This window comes from Cetorhinus maximus, chromosome 15, assembly GCF_964194155.1.
Source record: "Cetorhinus maximus chromosome 15, sCetMax3.hap1.1, whole genome shotgun sequence".
Taxonomy (NCBI): Eukaryota; Metazoa; Chordata; class Chondrichthyes; order Lamniformes; family Cetorhinidae; genus Cetorhinus; species Cetorhinus maximus.
In genome coordinates, this window is record NC_135893.1 from 7,827,650 (window position 1) to 7,849,559 (window position 21,910).

At 41.7% G+C, this 21,910-nt stretch overlaps 1 protein-coding gene across 2 annotated transcripts in view; it reads left to right on the top strand.

The window, feature by feature from the left end:
* Window positions 1–753: 753 nt before the first annotated feature.
* The window catches only part of eno1a (enolase 1a, (alpha)), a 54,992-nt gene continuing 33,835 nt past the window's right edge, over window positions 754–21,910 (top strand). For both annotated transcript variants that reach the window (XM_078557832.1, XM_078557831.1), the window contains exons 1-3: window positions 754–901; window positions 9,254–9,348; window positions 18,783–18,878. In XM_078557832.1, coding sequence (XP_078413958.1) covers window positions 9,264–9,348; window positions 18,783–18,878 — 181 coding nt within the window. In that variant the 5' untranslated portion in view covers window positions 754–901; window positions 9,254–9,263. The remainder of the gene's footprint in view (window positions 902–9,253; window positions 9,349–18,782; window positions 18,879–21,910) is intronic.

Below are 21,910 nucleotides of genomic sequence, written 5' to 3' on the forward strand. Positions count from 1 at the left end.
TCTGAATTCAATAAAAATCTGGAATTAAACCATTGCTGATTGTTGTAAAAACCCATCCGACTCACTAGTAAATCTACCATCTTTACCTGGTCTGGCCTACATGTGACTCCAGACCCACAGCAATGTGGTTGACTCTTAAATGCCCCCTGAATGAGGACAATTTAGGGATGGAGAATAAATGCTGGGCCTAGCCAGTGACATCCACATGAATGAATTTTTTTTTAAAAAGCACTGGATCCACCTCTATTCTGAGGTATGGCAGCCAGACCGATACCTGGGCAGCTGTTTACGTTGTCAACGAAGGCTGCTTCCACCTTGGTCAAATACTGAGGGTTGTTCAGCAATTAAAAAGACACAAATTCTGGAACAAAACTGTGCAGTGAAGACTCACTGTTGCCAGCATTTTTTTAGTTGCTAAAATACAGAAGAAAAAGTGCTAGTAAATGTAGTTATCAGATGTACATTGGTGTCTGATTTTTTTTTGTTAAAGAAACTAAATGCCTGGCACTGAGTTTGTTCCTGGCAGGTAATTAAACTGTAATTTCTATCGAGTAGCGTGATTAAATCGTCAATCGAATTATTAGTTTTTTAAAAAAAGGAGCTCCAACTTATGCTAAAAGTTGAAAGAAAGTATGAGTTGAAAGTTCCTGCGCACTCCAATGCTCAGCAGTGGCACAGGGTTGAAGTGAAGACGGTCACAGATGTCACTGTTTCCTGGGTTACTTATTGTTAGGTGCTGGAACGGGCCAATAAGAGCGGCAGCTGGGGCTCAGGCGGTCTCTTTGTTGCGGTTCTGCTCATTCGGGCTCGGCACTCGGCTGGTGTCCTTGTCGTGTCCTTCTCTCCTCTCCCTGCCTCTTTGTCCCCTTCTCTCCCTCTTCCTCCTCTCTGTCTGCAACAGGTAAGAGACTTCGCAGCGCTTCTCTCCCTGGGGCGGGGGGCGAGTGCTGGTGGGGGTGGTGGGGGTATAAAGTAAAACAAGCCAGTTCCAACACCGCAACTGAGCGCTTCCCCTTCTTGTTAAAGTTGCACCTTCTTGTAATTCAGCAGTTCCTCTTGGTTCAGGAAATTCAGCATTTCACGAGCGGGAGACTCATTCATCATGGGAGACCGTTCGGCCCATCCTGCCGGTGCCGGGATCTTTGAAAGATCTGTCCAGTTTAATTCAGGTTCAAGAAATTTTATGGCCAAAACAAATAAAATACAGTGTTTTCTTGTTTTAACCTTGGGGGGGGCTTGATTAGTTTGAATGAGCTTCTGAAAAACTGTTGAATGAATTGTTTTGAATAATATTTAGTTATGGATAAGTTTGCATGAATCGATGATGAAAGTTTCGAATTGAATTACAGCACTGGCCTCTTTGCGGACCTGAGTTGGACAGTCCTCTCTCTCTCTCTCTCTCCCTGTGAGGGTTTTTGCCTTTTTGTTCAGCAGCACTTTTCCTAAAATTACAAATGTGCAGGATTTACCTCGGTTTTTATTTTTAAATAACCAAAGTACTTCGCAGACCTAAACAGAAAGTTAACTTGTGCAGAAGATATGGGAAGAATCCCATCAATGGTTACTAATATGACTTGAGACTATAAATAGGGAAATTCTAGATATCTGCTAGTGTGCCTGCATTCAGTCATTCGGGATGTTTTACTAGTTGCTATAGCATTGGAATTGTAGATTTATATAAGAAAGGGCTTATTTAGAGAAGGTCTTTTTTTTATTTGCTGTTTGCTTAGTGTTTTACCTGAAATGTTTGGCATAGGCCAATTATTTTTATTTCCTTCAATTCCTAGCTGTGGATTCAGAGTGACCACTATTACAATTTTTTTAGCCAATTCGAGATTCTTGTTGGTACGACTTGTGGTTAAATATTTGAGACTCCCAAGTTCTCCGGCTTGGTAACGCCAGTAGATCGCTGAAAGCGTAGTAACTGTCCAAATTCCTTCACTTTAATAATAAGTAATCTGCTGTCCCTATTTCCTGCATCCCAGATTAATTTGCATGGAGTTACCGAATGATTCTCACCCAGAACATGGCAGCCTGCTGATCTGTAGCGGGTGGCTATATTCAATCTATTATTCTCTTGATGTACGGTCCCACATTAATGTTGGTGACAATGGTTGGCATAAAAATCACCATGTACAGTGCACTGTTTGGTTTTTAAAGTTCGTATTTTTAAATTTATAGAACTTGGAGGACCAAGGTTACTTGCTTTAACCTAAGCTTCACCTAGTCCTTCTGCTACTGTAACCCTTAAACGTGTCTCTGTCACCTTGATTGTTTACATGTCCTCTGTGCCGATTCTCATGGACATCACCCCATAAATGTAATTTATTGCAAAGCTCTGCTGCACACATTCTGCACTAGGCTTCACTTGCCCAGAACTCTTCCCATCATTGTCCTGCATTGGTTCCCAGTTCCCCAATGCATTACATTTAAAATCCTCGTCTTTAACTATTTTCATGGGCTCTTCCAACCACACGCGCCTCTCCCCTGCCCAGCAGCCACTTTTCCACCATTTCAATCTCATCCAGACCCCCTGAGCACACAACTACCTAGTTTGCTCCACATCAAGTTCCCCAACCTGCTTTTTCTCCCCAGCTGCTTTATCAATGACCTTTCCTCCTTCATAAGATCAGATCAGAAGTGGGGATGTTTACTGATTGATTAATTTAATTAATTATTTTTAAAAAATTCATTCATGGGATGTGGCTAGGCCAGCATTTATTGCCCTTCCCTAATTGTTCAGAGGGCATTTAAGAGTCAACCACAGGGCTATGGGTCTGGAGTCACATGTAGGCCAGACCAGGTAAGGACGGAAGAAGGGTTTTTATGACAATCGGCAATGGTTTTGTGGTTGTTATCTGACTTTTAATTCCAGGTGTTTATTGGGTTCAAATTTCACCATCCCAGCCGTGCTGGGATTTGAAATCTGGTCCCAGAGCATTACCCTGGGTCTCTGGATGACTAGTCCAGTGACAACACCAATATGCCACCACCATAACAACATTGCACAACATTCAGCACCATTCACAACTTCTCAGATACTGACGCAGTCCTTTCCAAATGCAGCAAGACCTGGATGATATTCGAGCTTAGGCTGACAGGTGGCAAGTAACATTCATGCCACAAAGGTGCCAGGCAATGATCATCTCCAACAAGAGAGAATCTAACCATTGGCCCTTGACATTCAATGGCATCACTGAATCCCCCACTATCAACATCCTGGGGGGTTAACATTGACCAGAAACTGAACTGGACTAGCCATATAACTACTGTGGCTACAAGAGCAGGTCAGAGGCTAGGAATCCTGCAGTGAGTAACTCACCTCCTGACTCTCCAAAGCCTGTCCACCATCTACAAGGCACAGTCAGGAGTGTGATGGAATATCCCCCACTTGCCTGGATGAGTGCAGCTCCAACAATACTCAAGAAGCTTGACACCATCCAGAACAAAGCAGCCCACTTGATTGGCACCTCATCCACCACCTTCAACATCCACTCCCCCCACCACCAATGCACAGTGGCAGCAATGTATACCATCCATAAGATACACTTCAGGAACTCACCTAGGTTACTTAGAAAGCACCTTCCAGACCTACAACATCTACCATTTCGAAGGACAAAGGCAGCAGACACATGGGAACACCACCACCTGGAAGTTCCCCTCTGAGTCACTCACCATCCTGACTTGGAAATATATCGCCGTTCCTTCACTGCCAATGGGTCAAAATCCTGGAACTCCCTCCCTAACAGCACTGTGGGTGTACCTACACCACATGGACTGCAGCAGTTCAAGAAGGCAGCTCACCACCACCTTCTCAAGGGCAACTAGGGATGGGCAATAAATGCTGTCCCAGCCAGCGAAGCCCAAATTCCTTGAATGAATAAAAAAGTGCCAGAATTTTCAACTGCTTTGGCCTGGCTCTTAGGAATGCACTTGCAAAATTTTCTCCACTTTGCAAATACCTTCTCAACCGAGTTCTTTTTTGTTACCCCACCTCCACCCCTCAACTCTACTATCCTGACGTGACTTCTGTTTCTTTGGGATATGGTTAATGTAACTAATACACAACCTTCCACTTCAGGTATTTAAAAAAAATTGAAGTCTTTAACTGGAGCATTTTAAAAATAACACTGTGATTCTACGTGTTTCATTCCCATTTATCTGGAAAGTAACCATAATGCCCATCATATTGCCAAATCTTTAATAGTCATTCCAATTTTCACTCTCCACTCGCTGTAATTGAAGAGCAGTCCTATTAGTGAAGATACGTTCATGCTGTTTAATTAGGTATTTGGGAGCATTTTAATGGTTAAAAAAAAGATTAAACGTTTTAGTGAATCATCCAATTTGCCAATTAGTGAAAAATATGGATTGTTTAATCCTACAGTGAGTTGTGTGGCTGGAAAGTTCACTTGGTTTGAGATGTTGAAGCCACTGAAATATTGATAAGAAATTGACAATGAGCTTGGTGTAACTTGATACAATTTGGCTTACATGTATCTTTCAGAATGTATCAGGTAATATCCTTGAGCATAAGCCAAAGAAACCATTTTGTTGCTGCTGGATGTGCATTACAGAAAGGAATTGAGGATGCTGGTTTTCACATGAATTGGCATGTGGCCCATATAACTTGATCATCATTCTAGTGCATTTTTACCTCTTGCCTAGTTATTTAGACTGGTGACCAACTACTGCAAGCTGGCAATCACCCACTCAGTTCAAACATGGCATTCTGAAGATGCGTGCAAGTATAAATCCAGGTTTTGGAGATTATTATTGAAATCGGCCTGTCTTTATGGTGGTCTGGGATTAACACCATTTTAAACTGTTGTGTTCCTCTCATCCCCAGGTACCATAAAACTGAAAAGAGAGACTTGCAAAGATTTGTGCATCTCATAAATTATTTTGAAGAATGTTTATTGCACAGTAACTAGGACACTTTTATTCACAAGGCAAAGGGCTTCCGAATATTGTACTTCCAAACTGGGGTACTAATCTTGTACAAAAACAAAAATAAAAATATCTGGAAAAACTCAGCAGGTCTGACAGCATCTGCGGAGAGGAATACAGTTAACGTTTCGAGTCCGTATGACTCTTCGACAGAACTGTTCTGTCGAAGAGTCATACGGACTCGAAACGTTAACTGTGTTCCTCTCCGCAGATGCTGTCAGACCCGCTGAGTTTTTCCAGGTTTTTGTATTTTTGTTTTTGTTTCGGATTTCCAGCATCCACAGTTTTTTGCTTTTATTATACTAACCTTGTAAGACTGATTCAATTCAATCTGTAGTTACATCAATACTGTGAGGGAAGGAAATCACAGTGATGTTCTTTAAGTGACCTTGCCTTACTCAGAAGCATTTTACAAAGAGGCAAAATGCATATTGCAGTCAAGGCTGAGATAGGCAGATTTTTGATCTCCTGGGTCGAGGGAGTGGGCAGGAAAGTGGAGTTGAGGCAGAAGATCAGCCATAGTCAAATGGAATGACAGCGGGGCCATATGATCAACTCTTGCTCCTTGTGTCCCTGTCAAGGAAGTTTGCTTTCTGGGAAAGCTGCTGGATTTTCGACTTCGAGGCGGAGAGCGGGAGCCGGGGAATTTCCTGGCTTGATGCGCTCGCCTTGGGAGAAAGTATCTGCAATGGCGGGATCTTCGTTCCAGGATGGTGGGTGCTAACTGGAGTTGGGCCCGCTGCTCCCGGAAACAGGCTCTGAGGCAGCCACAGGGGCCGCTGAGTTCCAAGGCAAGCTGCTGGATGCCTCGGTGCTCTGGGACTTTGTACTAATTGTCATAAAAATAGTCAGGCCATCTAGCCCTCAACCCTCACATGCCATGCCCCATATGTGCCAACCTATGCCCCTTCACCCACCCTCAATGGTCCCTTTTATCCTCCCTGCCAACCTATACCCCCCATCCACCCTCAAAGGCACTTCATCCTCCATGCCAAGCTATGCCCCTCCACCCACCCAATGCCAACCCATTGCACTTCCATGCCCATTCACAGTGTATACTCTCTACAGAATCAACCAACCCTATATTAACAATGGCATATGCAAAGCTTTAAACAAAAAAATTATTCGTTCATAACTTTCTTTAAAGAAACTGCTTTTACAATAGTCCTATAACAGTGTCAATCACCCAGACCTTTAAAGAATCAATAGCGGAAACTGTAAGCACTTTACACCTCTTGTGTAAATAAACATTGAGCACTTGAGGAGATAGAGCTAAGAGAGAAGACTGTCAATCGAGCAGTGTTTTCCATTGGGCGCAGCTGTTTCAACAGACTAGCGGATGTCTGGGTTCTCGGCCATGCCTCCTTCAGCATTCTTAGTTGAAAGCATGGAAAGTATGAGGCTATTGGGAGTAGGTACAAGGGTGTGGTAAGACATTTGAACTTTCCTTTCAAAAGGTTCTCTATGGTTCACAACCCCTCTGAGTCCTGGAAAAGCTGTCCCAACTCCACAAAAATTGCATGGGGTTAGGGGATGCCTATCCTCGCAATGGAGCCCGCCAGGCCGAGAGTGCAGGGTGCACGCTCGTTACCCAGACCAGCCCACACCCTTATCCCGCACTTATGAAAATTAGGGGCACCAGGAATGAGGCTGGGAATCCGGATTCGCATCCCGCATACTAGGTCTATGGAGTCTCCCTGACTCCATGAAAACCCAGCCCTAAGTATCACTTGTGGCTCATTTGGCAACACTTTTGCCTCCGAATCAGGAACTTCTGGATTCAATTGCCCACAGGGCTTGAGCACAACAGTGGGAGACGGTGGTGTTGTGGTAATATCACTGGACTAGTAATCTCGAGGCGCAGGCTAATGATCTGGGGACAAGGGTTCAAATCCCACCAGGACAGCTGGTGGAATTTAAATTCCATTAGTAACCTGGAATTGAAAAGTTGGTCTCAGTAATGGTGCCCATGAAACCATTGTCGATTATTGTAAAAACCCATTTGGTTCACTGATGCCCTTTAGGGAAGGAATCTGCCACACTGACTTGGTCTTGCCTACATGTGACTCCAGACCCTGCAGCAATGCGATTGGCTTGCCACACCAGTTCAGAGGGCGGTTAAGAGCCAATCTGTTCAAGGGCAATTGGAGACAGGCAACTAATGCTGGCCTTGCCCATGACATTCACATTCCATAAAAGAATGAAAAAGAAATCTAGGTTGACACTCTCTTGCAGTACTGGAGGTGGTCTGCACTGTCAGAGGAGTCATCTTTCAGCTGAGACATTAAAATAAAGGCCCAGTCTGCCATCTTTGGGTGATGTAAAAGATCCCATACACTGCTTTGAAGAAAAGCAGAGGTATCCACAGTGTTATGTCCAAATTTATCCAACTTTACAAAAAACAATTTTATCTGATCAATATCACATAGCTGTTTTGTGGGAATTTCCTGGGCATAAATTGCCAGCCACATTTCCTACATTACAACAGAGACTGTACTTCATTGCTTGTAAAGTACTTTGGCACATCTGGAAGCCATGATTTGGTGCTATATAAATGCAAGTCTTTTTTTTAAGCAGGTGGGTTTCAGCAAACTAAATGATCCAGAGGCACAAGCTTGTAGAAAGAGATTGGGTTGAGGAGAGCGTGGGAATTGGGCAGCTCAATTACCTGGAAATATTACCGGGCCAGAACGATGCGAGGAAAGTTGCATCCTTTGCATTCTCTAGTCCATTAAATCATTCCGCTGCATCGACTTCGCTTCACGCAGTACTCAGTTGGCCATTAGATGCTGTGGAACATCCTGAGGTTGTGAAAGGTGCTACGTCAATGCAAGTCTGTCTTTTCCTTTCCTCCCATATTCAGCCTATTGTCACAATTATACTAAGGCTGATTTTAAAGGATGCCCCTTTCTATTTTTTTCAAATGAATGACCCGTTTGGTCAGGACTATTTTTAAAATGCTCCTGTGAGCTTATGTTTAATCCTCTTGTTATAATGAAGCAGTTTTGATTGGCGAATGTGTGTTTCAAGAACATGTAATAAAAAGGTTCAGATTTCAATTCATCCCAGAACCAGTGAGGAAGCTATTTTAAGAGCTGGCTGCTGCTAATAAAGTCCTAATTTGCCACTGGTCTGGCACTATGACCCAGCTCCCTGAGTAAAATGTTTTGTAGTTGACTTTCCGTCAAAGGGAAAACTAATCAGTGGCTGTGACAACCACAAGTAGAACAAATTAGTTGAGGGAATTACCCCTGACGTTCTGCCTCCAGTGCAATGACTGCGGGCTGCCTTATTTGAGTGGGTTGTTCAGGTATGGCAAGCCGCTGATCTCGTGAAGCCAAAGTTGGAGTGTGGGCACACTCCTTTTTAAAACTGCTGATGTATTTGACGATTAATATGTAACCTGAGAGCTGAGGCTCAGTGTGCTGGCATCGTGTTGCAGAAGGTTTTAGCCAGAGAGACACACCACTTGCAGGACCTCTTTAAAATATTTAAAGTGGATACTTGGAAGTGATGGCAAGTTTGGTCCAGAGGGGCAGATGATATTTCGAGTATCTAAAGACCTCTAGTTACGGGCTTAATTTCTCCCAGTGGTATCACTTCATGCTTTAAATGGAGGTCTGTTGATTAGAGCCAAATACCGATTACTGGCGTGACTTTTAAAAAAAAATATTTATTCATTCACAGGATGTGGGCGTCGCTGGCTCGACCAGCATTTATTGTCAACCCAGTTGCCCTTTGTCCTGTAATAAACGCCTGCGTAATAAAATTGAACAACTCTAATATTCCACACTGACAAGTTCATCAAGAAATTACTGGGGGAATTTGACAGCCAGTAAGTAAATTGTCAAAACTGGCACAAATCGAGATTATACAGCTTTGCACACTTGCATAATTGAGCTACTGAAGTATAGAAATTGAATTTTTTTTTCCCTTTTTATTCTTCCATGGGGATGTGGGCATCGCTGTCAAGGCCAGCATTTGTTGCCCAGCTCTAACTGCTGTCGAACTGAGTGGCTTGCTAAGGCCATTTCAGAGGGCAGTTCAGAGTCAACCACGTTGCTGTGGGTCTGGAGTTACATGTAGGCCAGACCAGGTAAAGACGGTAGATTTCCTTCCCTAAAGGACATTAGTGAGCCAGATGGGTTTTGTTTACAACAATCAATGATATTACCTTCTTACAATAGTGACTGCACTTCAGAAAAGTGCTTCAATGTCTGTAAAGTGCTTCGGTGGTTATAAAAGGTGCTATGTAAATGCAAGTTTTTTTTTTCACTCTCTCTCTCTCTCTCTCTCTCCACAGAACCGTCACCATGTCCATCTTGAAGATCCAAGCCCGGGAAATTTTTGATTCGCGTGGTAACCCCACTGTGGAAGTGGACTTGTACACTGGAAAAGGTCAGCTTTATCAGGACAATGACAGCGCGCAAACTTCTCCTGATCAACTTTGTCTTGTATCGCTAAAAGTTTTAATGGGCTACCAACTATCTCATATTCAGCTCAACAGAGAGCCAGCATAGATCTGATGGGCCCAATGGCCTCCTTGTATGCCGTAATGATTCAATGGGTGGAATTTAATGCCCCTAACCTTGTGGTGAGTTTGATGGGGAGGACATTCAATCAGGCAGGAGGGTGGTGGATGAGACCCTGCCATCATCCTGCCTCCACCCTGGTTAAGTTTGTGGCAGGATGGCCTTCCTGCACACACCCCCCCCACCACCCCACCAATTGAATCCCTTAAGTGGCCCTTAAGCCACTTAAGGTCCTTATCCCATGGCTGGTGGCAGGAGGAGAGGGAATAAGAGGTCGAATTACTATGTTTCACGTTGTTTTGGAGCAGTGTGCATTTGTTTTAACTGTAGGCCTCTGAAATTTGAAAGTATTCCAAATCATTTCTCATTAGCTACTGGTTGTGTAATGGAATAGCTTAGCCTACTTGGGCAATATAATTGCCAAACAGCAGTCCTGCAATCTATGATAACTGCGAAGCAAGTTACTTTCGCAAATCTTTTCTTCTTCCGTTCACAATCTGTTAATCCTGCATAACATTTTCACAATGTGGATATTTCCTGATGTGTTTATGCCTTTTTTTGAGCTGTGATAGTTTCCTCGGTTCACTGATATTGTCCATTTCTGGGCACCACACTTTAGGGAAGATGTGAAGGCATTAGAGAGGGTGCGGAAAAGATTCCAGAGAATGGTTCCATGTACGAGGGACTTCAATTATATGGGTAGATTGGAGAAGCTGGGGCTGTTCTCCTTGGAGAAGAGAAGATTGAGAGGAGATTTGATAGAGGTGGTTAAGAGCATGAGGGATCTGGATAGAAGACATAGGGAGAGACCGTTCCCATTGGCAGAATGATCGAGAACCTGAGAGCACTGATTTAAGGTGAGTGGTGACATGAGGAAAAGCTCTTTCACGCAGTGTGTGTGAGGTTAGGATCTAGAATGCGCTGCCTGAGATTGTGGTGGAGGCAGATTCAACCAAGGAGAGAGGGAGAATTGGACAACTATCTGAAGAGAGGAAATTTGCAGGGCTACGAGGAAAAGGCATGGCAGGGGGATGAGGTGAGCTGCTCTTGCAGAGAACCAACAGGGACACAACTATTTTGAAAATATATTGTGAACTAAAGTTTTGGTGACATTTTGACGTTACAGAGTAATGGCTTTTAAGTTGCGACATAAACCTTTTCCTATTAAGCAAGGCACTCTGGTCCATTTCAAGCACTCAAATATAACAGCCTTGGGTTCATTGACTACAAGGTGAATTTGTGCCTGTCATGGGTAGGTAGGTAATTAGCCATAGTCCACAAGGGACTGTAGGTGTCTTTGTCAATTAGAGACAATTGGTTACATAGCTTGAGGGACACCTCTCTGCATCAAGCATGAAGCAGGGGAGGAGGCAGGTTCCCAAGTCTACCTCAGCCAGAACAGGAATTGAATCCCCGCTGTTGGCATTCATCTGAAGCACAGGCTCACCATCTAACCAACTGAGCTAAGCAGACCCTGTGCCTATTATATGACCTCCAATTTCTATTGAAATGTTTTTACAGTCAAATTAATTAAAAAAAATCCTGGGTCAAAATGTGTTCCACAGGAGAAACTAAAATAACCGAACGCTTAGTATAAACTGTGCTTTGTGGTTGCTTAAAATGATGCAGGAGCTTGGAATTCCCGATAGCGAGAGGTGCCGTTTGTTTGTCCTTTTATAACCCATAAAATTGGCTGAGCGCTTTTTGGCACGGGTATAGGCCTTTAGCCTGTCATGCAAAGTAAGTTATGTATTTGACGCTCTTCCTTAACTGCCTTAATGTGCCAGTTTTTGCAGTATGAGTGTATTCGAATCAGCAGTTTAGTTGTGAGTGTTTGCTTCTTGAACTGGAAGTTGCACATTTCAAAGTTGTGCAATAGTTCAATCTGCCAATATCAATTTAGATTAGTTATCTTCCAGTCTGCTGCTTTGAGTAATATGTTTCTGAACTCTGAATTCAGAATAGGAAAGGAACCCAACATAGCCAAGTACAGTATCACCCTACTGAAGCCAGACCAGCTGTCACTTGATTGATTTATGGATTAGCATTTCTTGGGTTCAGCATCTGTCTGCCCCTCACTGGCTGAAGGGGGCTGTGTAGGATGTAACCGAGTCTCTTGCTGATTGAATACATTTTGCTGAGGCTGATGTAAACCCCAGAGAATAGATGCAGTGGCATTGCCCGTGTAGAGGCCTGAAACTTGGCTCAAAGATAAATATAGCAGTCTGTTCAGTAATTCACCCTGCTTTACTTGAGGTCTCAGACTGTATATTAAGGCTGAAAACCTTTTGCATTAGATAGCACTTGATATGCTGTGGGTTCTAGGGATCCAAATCTAGGTACAGAATCAACTGAGCAGTAGCACACTGTACTGATTTGAAGGGAATGCTGTATCCCTTCAGTATCGACTAAATTCAATTTAACCCTAAGCTGACAAATCCCCATGCCTAGTTTTAATCCTTGGGTTTCAAACTGGAGTGTTTTCTTGAGATAACAAAGCATTCTGGAAATGCAAAGCTAGTCACAAATGAAGGGGCGGAAGAAGAGGCAGCTAGTGATGGCAGTAGATCAAAATTTTGCCCCCCTTTACCTTCCGAAACATGAGTTTGAATCCATTCTCAATGGTCCCTGCTGCCCTAGTTTGGGCATTTTTAATATATTTAAAAGGTAATTGCAAAGCAAATTCTTTAACCCAGTTAATTTTTCGATTGCGCCAAATATTTCACTCACTGTGGCATACGTTTGCTTTTCTCAGCTGCTAATTAGCTTCCTCGAAAATTCAGGGGTTTTGATGAGGCAAATAGAGGAAAATGAGTGAGTCAGTAACTGGAGATTATAAAAAGTGTAATATGATTATTTGAAAGAAGAGGTTAGGGGGAAATGTTTTCATACAAAAGGCTGTTAAGAAATGGAATTCCCTACCAGAAACAGTGGTGGAAACAGTATCCATAGTAGCTTTTGAAAGGGAAATGGATAAATGTTTGAATAAAGAAAGCAAATTAGAGGTGAGATGGAAACAGCAGGGGGGGTGGGACTAAATTGTCAGCTCCAACTGGGACAGGCAAAATGGGCCAAATGGTCTCAATGCGTTTGGAGTGTTACAGCAGATTAATTTTGGTTGCAAGATTTGAGATGAAAGTGTAGAATAGGGGTTGTTTGGACAAGCTGTTATCACCAGCCTCGGGCTCTTGGCAGCCGAATGCTGAGCAAGCATTGCCTTTGTATAGATATTGAAGCTGAAGGCTGAATTATTTGATGTTGGATCCAATTTCTTGAATTACAACAACCACACACACACACGCACGTACAATTTGGAATAGGAATTGCAACCACTACTTGGGAAAGTGATAGATGTCTTTTACTGAATTATAGTTTAGAAAACATAGGTTATACTTGATGAACATCCCATAATATCACTATCTTTAACTCTGTCTCCAGCTGTAACATCAGGATTAAAATCTTTAATTTAAGACCAACCAGTTCAAATGAGCAGTTAGCTTACATTTTCTCCAGGACAGTCTAGTGAGCACCTTTTGTCTGTGCCCATACTTTAACTCTCATACTTTACTGGGTGTTGCCTGTGGCTTTAAGAACAACTTGGGGGGTCGGGGGGCATTAAATCATCTAGGCAGAGTTTTCTGTTGTTTTGAGCCTAGAAACCAGATACAGCTGTAGCCGGAGCAGGTTTCCATTTGAAATCGGTTGTGGGTACGTTAACCTCTCGGCTGACCCACTTTCACCATAGCTGATCTATATAAACCTTTCCTCCAAAATGAGGAAAAGTCCCAGCTGTACTGGTATCTAGATGTGACGGCTAACCACTTGTATGTCTTTGTTACCTCTAGACCAGCGGTTCTCGAACTTTTTAGCCAATGGACCTCTTAGGCGGAGTAAAAGACCTCACAGAACACCCACTGGTCCTAACCCGCCCACTTTCACCAGCCACCACAACAAAATTTCATCAAAATTAATGGGAACTTATGGAAATTCAAAATATTTTGCTGCATTTTCTCTACTAAATAAATCTATGTACATTCATACATATTAAATACCATAAGTAAATTATTGGATCATGGCAGAAAGATAAGTATAGACATTTTCATATTATGAGCATTAATATTACAGGTGAACACACTTGAGACATTATACTGATAATATCACAATCTTTTGAGAAACTAACACTTAACAACTATATTTTTTGAAAAGGAAGGTGTGTGTTTCTTAGGCCCCAGAATGTTAGCAGTCACTTTATATTAGCAGCAACAAGCTTTCATGAGTTTAAATAAAGAGGATTATTTATTCATGCATTCACCCTGAAAGTCTAAACGTTACACCACCTGCACACGCAATAAAAATAAATTAGAGAATATTGCACTTTTACCAGCTGTAAACAAAAGAGTAATTCATAGCTCATGTGTTTGGCTTGTCGTAGGCAAGACAGTCATTGCCGGCCCGTTGAAGGTGGCATTTTCACTCTGAAAGGGTAGTTTAAGTGGGTTTGTATATCAGGATTATTGCAGGGTTCCCTGGAAGGGATGCATATTCAACAGGTCACGAGGTGAGTCATTTGAAGTTTTCAGGTTTTGTTTGTTCTTGTGGGCTTTGAGAAAGGAACAGACTGGGAGGCTTTTAAGATGTAACAGTCTACAGGTTTTTAAAAACGCATGGATCTTGCTGCCTTTGGCTTCTGCTGCTGTTCTCTGTAGGTGGTGAACTTGTGCAGACTGATCAGTTTCTCTCTGGTTCTTGGGATAATAGATTTGGTATCTGCAGCTGATTTCAGTCACATGATGGCAAGGTCCGGTGCCTTCCATTGTCCATGTAATGGGTTGGAGGCAGGGTGATTGATCGATTCACTAAACCTTTCCTGCTGTATTAACCACCCAGATATGGCAACATGGGAATTGGGTGATGTTACAGAATTATACAAAGATATAAATGGAATACGATCTGATACATTTGGCTTAAGGAATGCTAACTTTATGGTTTTTTAAAAATCTTTTTTTATTCTTTTATGGTTTGTGGGCATCACTGGAGAGGCCACTATTTGTTACCCATTCCTAATTGCCCTTGAGCTGAGTGCCTTGCTAGGGAATTTCAGAGGGTAATTAAGAGTCAACCCAATTGCTGTGGGTCTGGAGTCACATGTAGGCCAGACCAGGTAAGGATGGTTGGCCTAGTCCAGTGACATTACCACTACACCATCATCTCCACACTGATATAGTATTTGTTTGGTCCATGCCATTGAGTATATTTTGAATAGATGACAAGATAAAGAATCTAAACAGCCACATGGGAGCAATAAAACGAGGGAATAAAACTCATGATCCGAGGCTTGGTTCATTTGACTTGATACTTGTGGGTCACCGTTCCCAACATTCACTTGGGACTTAAACAAGAGTACCTCATGCATTATAATCACTAAATCTTGTACTTGTCTGCTGGGAATTAGTTCTCTCCCTAAATTGGGAACGATAGTCCTGAAACTGCCTAAGCTTCTTATAATAATCGTGTGAAGTGTTTGTTTCTTGGCAATGTGTAGTGTCTTTACGCATCTTTGAAGATGCTTCACCATTCATTCCTTTTTGAAGTGAATACTTGGATTAAAAAAAGACCTCCCAGATCTGTGGAAGAGTCGCCAGGTATTGTGGTTTCTTTTACAGTATAATTATCTAACTGAAAATTCTCTTCCTAAGTTTGTAAGGTTTCTGGGTTGTTTTTCTTAATAAAAGTATTAACCTTTAACCCATAGCCAAAATGGAGTCATGTTTTATCAATGGGTCAGATTTGTTTTGATAACAATTTTGCTTATGGCAATTGTGAATTTTGAAGGTGAAAATGCTATCCAAATTATTGTCTAAATTTCAAACTCCAGTTCTTCCAATGTTTGATTTAAGAACAAAAGGTTCAGACTCCTGTCAATAGCCACCATCTGAGCAGTGCTTAGACTTTTTTTGCATTGTAGGGTGGGGAGAAGATTTGGAGAGAGCTACGGTAGGATAATAAGGGTTTATAGTACAAGAACATCAGGATTTGATTTGAGGAGGGTTTGAATGAGAAGTCTTGTATGGTTTTGCCTTCCTAACTGAGCAGTGCTATACAGTTGAGTTATACACTTGTCAACCTCCCTTTTTTAAACATGCTTTCTAAACACACACCTTTGATATGTTTTTACGTTGGCCCTCCTAATATCTCCTCTTCTGGCTTGGTGACAATTTTTGATGGTCTATGTGAAATGTTTTTCTGCTTTAAGGATTCTATCCAAGTGTAAGTTGTTAATGTTTGTTTTTCTCTTGTTCAATTTTTGCAGCTTGAACTAAAAGTCAGTTGGCATTAAATGTGGATGAAAAAGTGCCTTTTTATAGGGGGGGTTCCAGGACAAAATAACTTTTTTTTTTAACTAACCCAGCAATTTGTATTGTAAGTGATTTGCTGGTATTCGTTGCTTGCTTAGCATGGCAGCCTTTTTGTGTAACGCAGTTTGACCTTTCAAAGCAAGAACAACGGGGCTGGACAGATCAGTCACAATTTATTAGATTGCTTGATGAATTTTATTCAACTGACCTTTTTATTTAATGGGTCCAGACAAATTCTGCAAAGTACTGACTGCACACTTTGAAAGAACTCAGGAGGGAGATCATTCATGCTGATGTCGTATTGTTGAAGTGTTAATCTAGAGGCTAGGACTGTTCCCTTTGATTGGGAGGATATTCACATAGTTCTAATTTTCAAAAAGAGCGACCACTTGAACCCTGGGAACTATAGCCCCTTTAGCCTGACATTAGTTATGGGAACGATGCTTGACTGGATCACAAGATTGCCTGATTAAAGAAAGGGGCAGCAGAGGCACTTAACATAGCTTTGGAGGAACTTACTAATTTGCTAGCATTTGTTTTGTGAACAAGTTGCTAGGTTACTGTACAAGTAGACAGTGGAAAAGGTCCTTCCAAATAGGTTACTCTACAAGACAGATTCTTGTGCAATCAATGAGATGTTGCTACAATGACTTAAGAATTGGCTGCTTCAGTAGACAGGGTGTAGTAATTAACAGTTGTGAATTTGCTTAAAGACTATAGTTACCATTGGTGTTTCACAGAGATTGGTGTTAGGGCTATTGTTTGCTTTTTTTTTTCCTCTCTTACTATCTTAAATTACCTGGATAGAGGTGTTTGGGAGAATGGGGTTCATGGGTGTTGCAACTATTTGTGCATGTGTTAAAACAATGGAGGAGAATACATTTCTGCAAGCATATTTAGATGTGTTGGCTGAATGGGCCATATCCTGGCAGGTGGAATTTAACCTAGGTCAGTGCAGAGTTGCATATTTGGGTGGAACATACATCAAGCATGCTGACAGGGAGCAGAACTGAAAACAATTGAGCAAAGAGAATCTTGGTTCTAGTCCACCAATGCAAAAATATCATAATAGAGACCTTAAAATTGAGGGGCTTGGACAGTGGAAGGAGAATCTTCCCATTTGACTGGTAAGTCAGTAACCAGGGGGAGACTAAATTTGGTCTTTTGGCAAAAGAACCAGAGGAGATGAGAAATATTCAGTGAGTTACGATCTGGAATGCACAGTCTGAAAGGACAAGAAGTGGAATCAATATTAACTTTGAAAAGAACATTGGATCTTACACCATCTATTTATTCCTGGATTTGAAGCTTAAATATTTATATTTACTTAACCCACCATGCATAAATGATGGTTTCAAAACTTGCAATTGGAGAAATTTCTCAATTTTTAAAGGATTTATACTCATGCCATAAAAACCCACAGAAACAGAATGCAGAGTAGGTCACAGTGAGGATAAATTCTGTTTCCAGTAGTGAGACCTGCGAACTAACGCAACTGGAAGATTCTGATATTTGAAGTCTAGGGCTTCAGCTGGTGGACTTGATGGACTGACGTAAAAGACCGAGGAGGCTTGGACGTGTTGTAGTTATGTAGCAACTCGCTAAATTCTGCAATCTTCAAGGCGTGTCGTTGACTTGCACCCTGGTTTCACATGACCCTGGGTGAAAATACAGACAAAATGCCTCTAATTTATACAAGTGTGGATTCTTGAGGCCAGATCTGTGAGCAGAAACCTTTGTCCTAAAGATTGGAACATTTGGAGTGGATTGCCTTGATCGTGTGACGGAATATCATTTTGCAGTTCCACTGGCGAGCTCAACGCTGAACAAAAGAGTCAAGCACAACGATGGTGCTTCAGCTCATGTTCCAGAGATGGTCTGCCATATAATTGTGACTCTGACCACCGGTCACTTGACTCTGTCAGACAGTATGAACGCTTCAGTTGTGGAAATGATCTGTGAAACCTAAGGACTTTGTTGCTAATTAAAATCATCCTGCTTTAGGATCCCAGTCACGCTGCGGTGCGTTTCCAAATCTTGATACTCGTTGGCACTGGTGGTGTCATGTTCCTTGAAAAATTAGAAGGTTTAAATTGTATTAACACAAGTTGACAATGTTGCGATATCCATTTAAAAAGACAACTTCTTCTTTTGTGCAAAATGTGAAACTGGTATTTTTATTTTTGATGGGGAAAAGAAAAGACTGCAGGAGGGACTGTTTCGGAATAAATTGGTCTTTGTACAACTACATTTGAAGGCAAAGCACCTTCAACCGCCAAACTGAAGAAGACTTTTCTAATTTTCCTAAATGTTAAATATTTGATATGTACACAGTGGTTTCCATCTTTGTGCTCTAGTACTTCAAGCTACATGAATAGGTGAAATTGCATCTCCTCTAGACCCGAGGCTGATGAAGGAATCAGTTGGGTCAATGCATTTGTAGAGAATGTTTCATATACTGTAATATTTTTCACACCCCAGTGACCCCAGTAAAAATGGTGCATTACTTTCTGGGAAATAATGAAAAACTGGCAAGTTTGCATTAACAAAGTTGACACCTGATTAGTTTAATTTAACTATCCTGACAATTGCATTTACAAAATGTCTTCTATCCTTTGGCTGCATTACGAAATACTCTGGGGAGACTCGATGATGGTCTCTGATCTCAAGAATTCTGATATCTTTTTAAATGTTGTTGCTTATTTGAATAAATTTGTGAAAGTAAAGCTTGTGTTGATTTAGCACCTAGAATCTCAGACATGCTTCATGTGCAATGAATTACTTTGAAGTGCCGTAACTTGTCTTGTAGATGAATAAGTTGATGTGCCACCATCTACTAAATCTAAAGGTTGTATCAAAGACACCAGAACCTGAGCGGCAATTTTTCAGTTTTATCTCCAACTACGTACAACTTAAATGCTCTTTTTTTTTAACTTGACTGCAGGGCTGTTCAGAGCTGCTGTTCCCAGTGGTGCCTCTACTGGCATCTATGAAGCACTAGAACTTCGAGATGGTGACAAGACGCGATTTTTGGGCAAAGGTAAATCTGCTTGCTCCACTTAATTTTCAGTTATCGTATCAATTTTGTGATTATGTTCCCTCAATGAATCACACAGTATTTGGAGGGAAAGTTTGCAAGGAAGTAAAACTAACCGATAAATGGCAGATTACAGGTGTGTGCCATCCAAAAAAGTTCAATTCCATGACCCAAACCTTTTGTTTGTGACAGCAAGTGTACGTTACTGACTGCCCTGTGAGGTAGTTTTAAAATTTGATGTGAATAGCTAGCGTGCTAAAGCCTAACCAAGTATGGGAGTTAGATTAATGAGGTGTTTAAATCTTCAAGTTCAGGTAGGGGGAAGAAATTGACTAGTTTCAGCATTGTAATACAAGTAGGAGATTGGAGTGCTGCTTTGAGTTTTGTTAGATATCCTTTCGAAGCCACGTCAATAGCTTATAGTTGGGGAAATGCTCCATTAGAGATGTATCTTGCTCAGGCTTTGACGCTATTGGTAACGTTAACTAACTTAATTAGCTTTCTGTTCTTTGGCAGTTTCATTTATAGTTGGCAGCCTCTGCTTGCAATTTTAATTGTAGGAGATCGGTGCGCCGTGTGCAGTCTGGAGGTAAATGTTGTTCCAAAGTTATCTCATAACATTACGGTGCTTTGCCCGGTGCATTTGTGATGTTTGCACAACCCAAGTCTTGATGTTTTAAAAGCAGGCTTCTGCTCGCAACCCTGTTGGGTGCTAATGGCAACCAATTTATCATTGGCTAGCTATGTGCCTGTTGTGTTCGCTTCTCAATGTTACACTGGCATGACTTTCTTTGCTGTTGATGGAATGCTAGTATTGCAACCAACAATCTGCCAAATGTTTGATTGGGTTGCTACTCAATTGGCGGCACTAGTTTGAAGATGCGAGACTGCAGTTGTGCATTGCTTAAATATTTTTGAGCTTCAACAACAAAAAATTTGCATTTATAAGATGTCTTTAATGCAGTAAAACATGTCAAGGTGCTTCACAGCATAATCAGACAAAGGTTTATGCCAAACCCGGGAAAGAGACCTTATGACAGGTGGTCAAAAGCTGAGACAAATAGGTAAGTTTTAAGGAGCCTCTTAAAGGAGAGGGAGGTTTAGACAGGAAATTCCAGAGCTAGGGCCAAAACAGCTGAAGGCATGGCCACCAAGAGTGGGGCAACGAAAAGGTGCTGTACAAGGTTAAATACACAAGGCCAGAACTGGACAAACGTTGCGTTCTTGTAGGAGGAGGAGGTTGGAGATGAGGAGGAGAGGGGAGTGATCTGATTTTTGTTTTGCTTTCTGCCAGGGAATGAGGCTAATTGCAGGGCTTCTGTTGGGTTCCAGCTGACTGCTAACTCAGCACAGATCGTCAGTCAAACCTGGCACATTCCTAAAGTCACTGAGCTAAAAGAACAACAATTCAGCCTTCCCATTTCAGCACTGCATGTAATGTCCATTCAGGGGCCAGTCATTTTGCACGCATTTGAAATGTGCAACAGTTGGTTTACAGAGGGAATTTGGGCTGGATTATTCTCCATAGACAGAGCTCTTGGGTTGTGCTGTAGTTGACTCATTTAGGTTAGCAGATGCAAATACTTTAATGTACAGTGATTCTGGAAAAACTGACAAGGTTTCCAGAAATGGAATCAATTGTGCCTAAGAACTTGGCATTGAATTTTCTGTGTAGTCTGCTGAAGCTTATTGACAGATCTTATGCCGTATTATTATCTAGTACAGAACTACTATCCATGATCTGGCTTTAGAGGGGTCTTTGTACTTTCAGGACAAATATGAAATAATGGAACTGGAGGGGCCATCTGATGCATATTATCAGATATCCTTCTTGTCTAGCTGAACAGAAGTGCTAGCATACTTTGCTTTCTGAGCCTATTCAGCCTATTTTAAAGACTTGGAATGCCAAATTCATATTGAGGGACACTTGACTCGTGACTTATAAAGTGCATGGAAATTAAGAGGATCCTGCACAGGCTGGGCTTGTCAAGTTTTTACTTTTAGGTCATATATAGCACTTAAATTGCCCCACAGTGTATTAGGAAATGAAAGTGGGAGGGTTCTGAGCTTTGCAGGTCACTGAAGAAAGTCTTACTTAGCTTCAAGTAGAAGTGATTCACTCGCTCAAGGCTGCCTGTGCTCTAAATGATACACTTGTAACCTGGTTAAAGTAACCCAGACTAGATACAACACTGACAAATGGGAATAATAATCTGGTAGTCAATGTGTAAGGCCAGTTTTATGCCCAAACAGCAACTTAAAAATCGTCCCCCTTGACTTTTGACATCATTTTGAGTGATGCCCATTGCAATACTGTGAACGTTTCCACTTCCCATACCAATTGTTTTAAGAATTGCATAATATTTATTGGATCACATCCTGCAGCTTTGCTGAAGGCTTCTTCTGCTTTCTTTTGTTTGAAGGTTTATAAATAAATTTATTCTTTTTAACCCTGATTTGCCATCACTCTGCTGCTTAGTGGACTTGGGAACCAGTCTTAATGTTTTTCTTATGCTTTATATTTCTCATGCTACCAGATGGCAAACACTTTATCAACTGTAATATTTGGTTGGTGATTTGCTCAATTCTCTTTCTCTCAAGTCCATGTCTGGCACCTTGTCTGCACTCTTCAATTTATAGCCATGTCCTTTTGGCACTTTGCTGTCAGAGTGCATTAACATATATATCTATTTGTCAATAGTTCTCTGGGCAATGAATATAACACACAATATGTAGTGTTGATTTCTTCTGGCAATGCTGTAACATAAACAAGGCAGCATTAGCGTCTCCATGGGCACTGACAGCCATGTCACAAATTTGGTTTCCATGTCACCTTTTGGAGACGGGATTATTGTAAATGTCTGTCTACTCTGGGACAGCTCCTGGAGAATTTAGTCACTCACATGGCTTATAAGCAACAATACATGTGTGTTCGCTATGTTTTCAATCTGCCTCGCAATGTAAACAGGCTGAATTCAAATTAACGGTCACCTCACCAAGTTGGAAGAAGTTCTTCATTGTAAGTGTACCAGGGT